General features: G+C 42.8%; 1 protein-coding gene across 1 annotated transcript; it reads right to left on the bottom strand.

Moving 5' to 3' along the window:
- Positions 1 to 1275: 1275 nt before the first annotated feature.
- Tlr8 (toll like receptor 8) lies at positions 1276 to 4365 on the bottom strand. Its single transcript, XM_005358727.1, has one exon. It carries the CDS (start codon positions 4363 to 4365, stop codon positions 1276 to 1278), a length of 3090 nt encoding a protein of 1029 aa, XP_005358784.1.
- Positions 4366 to 4636: the final 271 nt, after the last annotated feature.

Below are 4636 nucleotides of genomic sequence, written 5' to 3'. Positions count from 1 at the left end.
CCTCCCCCTCCCTCAATCAAGTCCCCCCCTCCTCAGCCCGAAAAGCAATCAGGGTTCCCTGTCCTGTGGGAAGTCCAAGGACCCCCCACCTCCATCCAGGTCTAGCAAGTTGAGCATCCAAACTGCCTAGGCTCATTTTCATCTAAACCTTAAAAGTAAATATCATAGACAGCATTTGTAAAAGTTGGAGGGAATGCGTGAGAGGGTTTGGAGGGAGAAAGGAGAAGGAGGAAATGTTGTAATTATATTATAATCTCAAAAATATTTTAAAAAGTCATTGTAAAAGAAAGATTAATGCAATCACAATGTAACATAACTCTATAGCCATGTCTATAGCATCAATTTCACCAGCATCTTAATGTCAAATGTTCTTAGGAATTGAAATGTAGGTAAAATCGGCTGCCTGCTGATTGCCCATGTGATCTAACCCTCTGACATTGATGATCTGTGACAAAGAAGGCAGACTGTCCCTGAATTTCAGTCCAAGGAAATGGTTAATGACTGACTCAGACAATCGCTCATCTTGGTCAGGCTATTTTCTCTTAGCTGAGGTGTTCCTAGCTCTGTTATTCTGGTTTTCAGTAGCTTTCCCCAGACCTGAGGAATTCGGTGCCTGAAGCTGGTAGTAGCTGTGGTTGACTTCGATCAAATAGAATACGGCTGCAGTGGTGGGCTATCAATTACTCGATTAACTTCTAAAAGGCTGACTCTTTGTAGACCTCTGTGTCCCCTCTTGTTGACTTCGATGGAGCCTTGGGAGAGAGGTCCACAGAGTAGGCAGCTGAGAGCAGTCTTTGGCTAACACACAGGAGAAACTGAATCTTGAGGACAATTGCATGGGTGTGCACTTGGGAGTGGATCCCACAGGCTAGTCTCTGAAGGAGACCCATGCATTATAGTTACTCTCATGTCCATCTTTTCCTCTCTCCCTCCTACTGTGGCTTACCTACCCTCCTCCCTACAGGGGTCTTTTTCACAGTCAGTACTTCTGTGCAGACCCCTGCAGGCAACCATAGTTGCTATGAGATCATGATCGCAGTGGCTGTGTCATGCCCACAAGAGAGCATCCTCAGCCCTTCTCCACGTCTTCCAGCTCACACATTCTTTCGACCGTCTCTTCCACAAAGTTACCTGAGCCTTAGAGGGGCTGATGCAAGTCTCCTGTTTAGGGACGAGAGGCACCTTGAGCAGCCCTGAGTTTCTGCACTCACCACAGTCCTTGGCAAAGAGAAGCTATGTGTTTTTAGGATGGCGCGGAGTCATGACTTCCCGGTATCAATATTGCTTAATGGATTCAGTGTAGAAATTGTCATACCGTGAATCATTTTCAGTCAAGACCACGTTTTTCAGACTTTGCCAAAACAAGTTTTCTGCTTTGGGGTTGTCAGGCCACTGGAGGATGGAACTCTTACAGATTCTCTGCCGCAGCCTCAGGTACTGGGAATACTGCAACACAGGTTCCAGGAGGATGAAGATAATCACGTCCATGTTCTCATCCATTAGCCTCTGCAAGGCCAAGTAAAAAGCTGTTTTAAAGTTCCAGCTCTTGGCATATTTTTTGGTTAACACGAAGATTGTCTTCTTGCTCTGGTTTATGCTCTGCACGAGGTTATCGATGATGGCCAACCCTGGATCCCAATCCCTTTCCTCTAAGCAGAGGAGGGCATTTTTGCCTTCACTCTCTTCAAGGTGGTAGCGCAGTTCATTGATGACCCAGTCGGTAACAGACACATCTTTGGTGTCGTAAGAAATGTAAGCATCGTAGAAAGTTCGGGTTGTGGCCAAGGACCTGTAGCCTCTTAACTTAGCTGAACACATGTGATAGATAAACCAAATATCCCAGTAAAACAGATGGTGACCCAGGGTGGCCAACATAACTGTGGCAGTGATGAGGAATGTGAGGGAAAACAGGATCACTGCAGTGGTATCTGAAAGACACGTCATGAGCTCTAGACTCATGATGCTCTTCCCCTTTTGGTCCCCAGGACTGGCGCAAATAACATCTACTAGTCTAGGAACTGTGATTTTCATGTTTTCATCTATCCAGCTTCGAAAATCACCTGAGTCGCATGTGCAGTCAAAATGGTTCCCACTTAGTTCCAGAACAGACAAATTTGCTTCAGTCTTGGTTTGCAGGGAGGACTTATTGATCATCTTTATCATGTTGAAACTTAGATCCAGGTGGACCAGACTACTGGCTTCAGAGAGGAAGCCAGGAGGCAGGTGAGAGAATTCATTATGGCCCAGCAGCAATGTCTCCAGGGAATATGTAAACTTAGATAGGCAATTGGTTAGAAAATACAGCTTGTTTCTCCTTAAGTCCAGTAAATGGAGCTGAGGAAAATGCCGGAGGGATGTCCAATTAAAAAAACGTAACCTGTTCCCATTGATACGCAGCTCTTTGAGGCTCTGGGGCAAGCTGAGGAATGCTTTATTGGGGATTTGTTGAAGATTATTGTAAGATAAGTCTAGGTGTGTCAGATTCCAGAGACTTCTGAAAATGGTCAAGTAGTTGTTGTCGTCATCTGTATTCCACAAAAGGTCAAGGCGGTTTCCACTGAAAACCAATTCTTTCAGAGACATGCTTTTCAGCTCTTTGTCCTCTGTGAGCGTGTAAATGCCATTGTAGCTCAGGTTTAACACACTGAGGTTCATTAGGTTCTGGATAAATCCTAGGCGGTGTGTTACCCCTGCTATACTGAAATAGTGTTCATTGTGACTCAGGTCGAGTACTTCCAGTTCTTGAAGTTCATTGAAAGCATTGTTGTCATCAAAGTCTAGTCTGTTGTGAGATAAATCCAAATATTTGAGGTGGGGCATGGCTGAGAATTCTGTGCCACTCAACACTTGATTGTTAGCATTGAAGGACAGATTTAAGCAGGCAATGTCCTGAAAAGGTTCAAATTGATTTTTCTCAATAAGGAAAATATTGTTTAAACTTAAATCCAAGGCTTTGCCATAAACAGCACACTGTGGCTTTATTAAAGGTTTGGTGCTGTGATAAAAATTCGCATGGGGATCAAACTTGGTGACGGTTGAGCCCAATTTAAGGAAATGATATGGCAAAGAGGGGCTGTTTGTGTGATCTTCTATGGGTGTTATACGGTTCTCTGACAAGGAAATAACTTTCAGATAGGGAAAATCTTGGAAAATTTTAAAATCAATTTTCGCAATAAAGTTAATGCCCAAGTCGATAGTTGTTAAGTTTTGAAGACTCTGAAGGGGTGCAAAATTTTTCTGTTCAAGTTTGTGAAATACATAGCCCTTTAAGTGCAATTTGTTGAGAGAATGAAGCTTAGAGAAGTTTGGGGAAATATTAATAGATGGTAAATATTTGCTTTCTTGAAAGTTGAACGATAGATCAAGGATTTGTAAATTGGGTAGTTTCGTTAAAAATTCCCCTGAAGCAATTTCTTGTAGTAAATAGTTGAATTCAAGATGGAGTTCCTTCAGATTTGTCAGATTGTCAAACCAGGTGGAAGTAATGGACTGGAGGGAAGTGCTGGAGAGGTTTAGATATTGAAGTTTGGTAAGACCTTGAAAAGCCAGGCGATGTATGGTGAGGGACAAGTTTTTTTCACAAGGCGTGCATTGAAAAGGGGCATTGTAACACCTCGGACAGTTGCCACTCAGATCTAGTAATGTTAAGTGTTCCAGTCCCTTGAAGTCCTCCTCCGTGATAGTCGTAATCTTGGCATTGCTCAGGAAAAGTTTTGTTAGGGAGCTTGGTAGTTTGGGAGGCACGTGGAAAAGCCTGTTGAAAGACAAGGAGAGCACCTTCAAGTTTATAAGGTTTTGAAATGCCCCATCTTCCACGCTAAAGGTTTGATTACAAGAAAAATAGCAGTTCCAGCCCAAATAGAGTCTCTCCATGTTCCGAAGCCCCAGAGTGTTGTTTTTAGTTATCGTATTTATATTGTTTTGAATTAGGCTAAGTTCTCTCAAAGACTCAGGCAAGCCAGTCGGCATAGCAGATAGTTGGTTGTCTTCAAGCAGTAACACCTTCAGATTTTTGAGGTTGAGGAATGCTCCATCTGTAATATTCATACCATTTTTATTTTCCTTCGGGTGTGCTTGATTGGCATTGTGGTTCAGATTTATTTTAGTGAGGCTTCGCAGCTCTCGAAAGGACTCATTTGTTACATGCATGATGGAATTGTCAGACAAGTTTATTTCTGTCACATATTGGCCTATAGTTTGGGGAACTTCTTGTAGTCGACGATCATTGCATTCTGCAATCACAAGGGCACTTTCATTTTTCTCATCACAGGGATAGCTTCTGGAATAATTTTCTCTGAAGAAGAACTCACCAGTTCCAGAGGAGAGCAGGCACAAGTAAGTCAGAATCCATGACTGAAGGGCCATGTTTCCCTATGGAAAAAAATCAAAGATGGAAGCACAGTATTAGAGCGGCAACATCTGCTGGGCATTTCTTGGCAGAACTAAGAGTATTCCATCAAATTTATATGATCCTTGAGATGTGAAATGCTACAAATAGTTTAATACATTGCATAGAAGGAGTTTCGGAATATTTATATGTGTGTAGCTTCCAGGGGACTAAAAGTTCAAGCAGAAACTCTCTGAGATATGATGTCAGGAAGTTTTTGAAGGGGTCTTATTCAAGATCCCCCTCCAC

The sequence above is a fragment of the Microtus ochrogaster genome, chromosome X, assembly GCF_000317375.1.
Source record: "Microtus ochrogaster isolate Prairie Vole_2 chromosome X, MicOch1.0, whole genome shotgun sequence".
NCBI lineage: Eukaryota > Metazoa > Chordata > Mammalia > Rodentia > Cricetidae > Microtus > Microtus ochrogaster.
The sequence above is the reverse complement of the archived record's forward strand: the minus strand, read 5'-3'. Positions and strand labels throughout refer to the sequence as shown.

Bases quoted from the DNA above. Each gene is read 5' to 3' on its own strand.
- Tlr8 (XM_005358727.1), bottom strand. From the start codon at position 4,365: ATGGCCCTTCAGTCATGGATTCTGACTTACTTGTGCCTGCTCTCCTCT.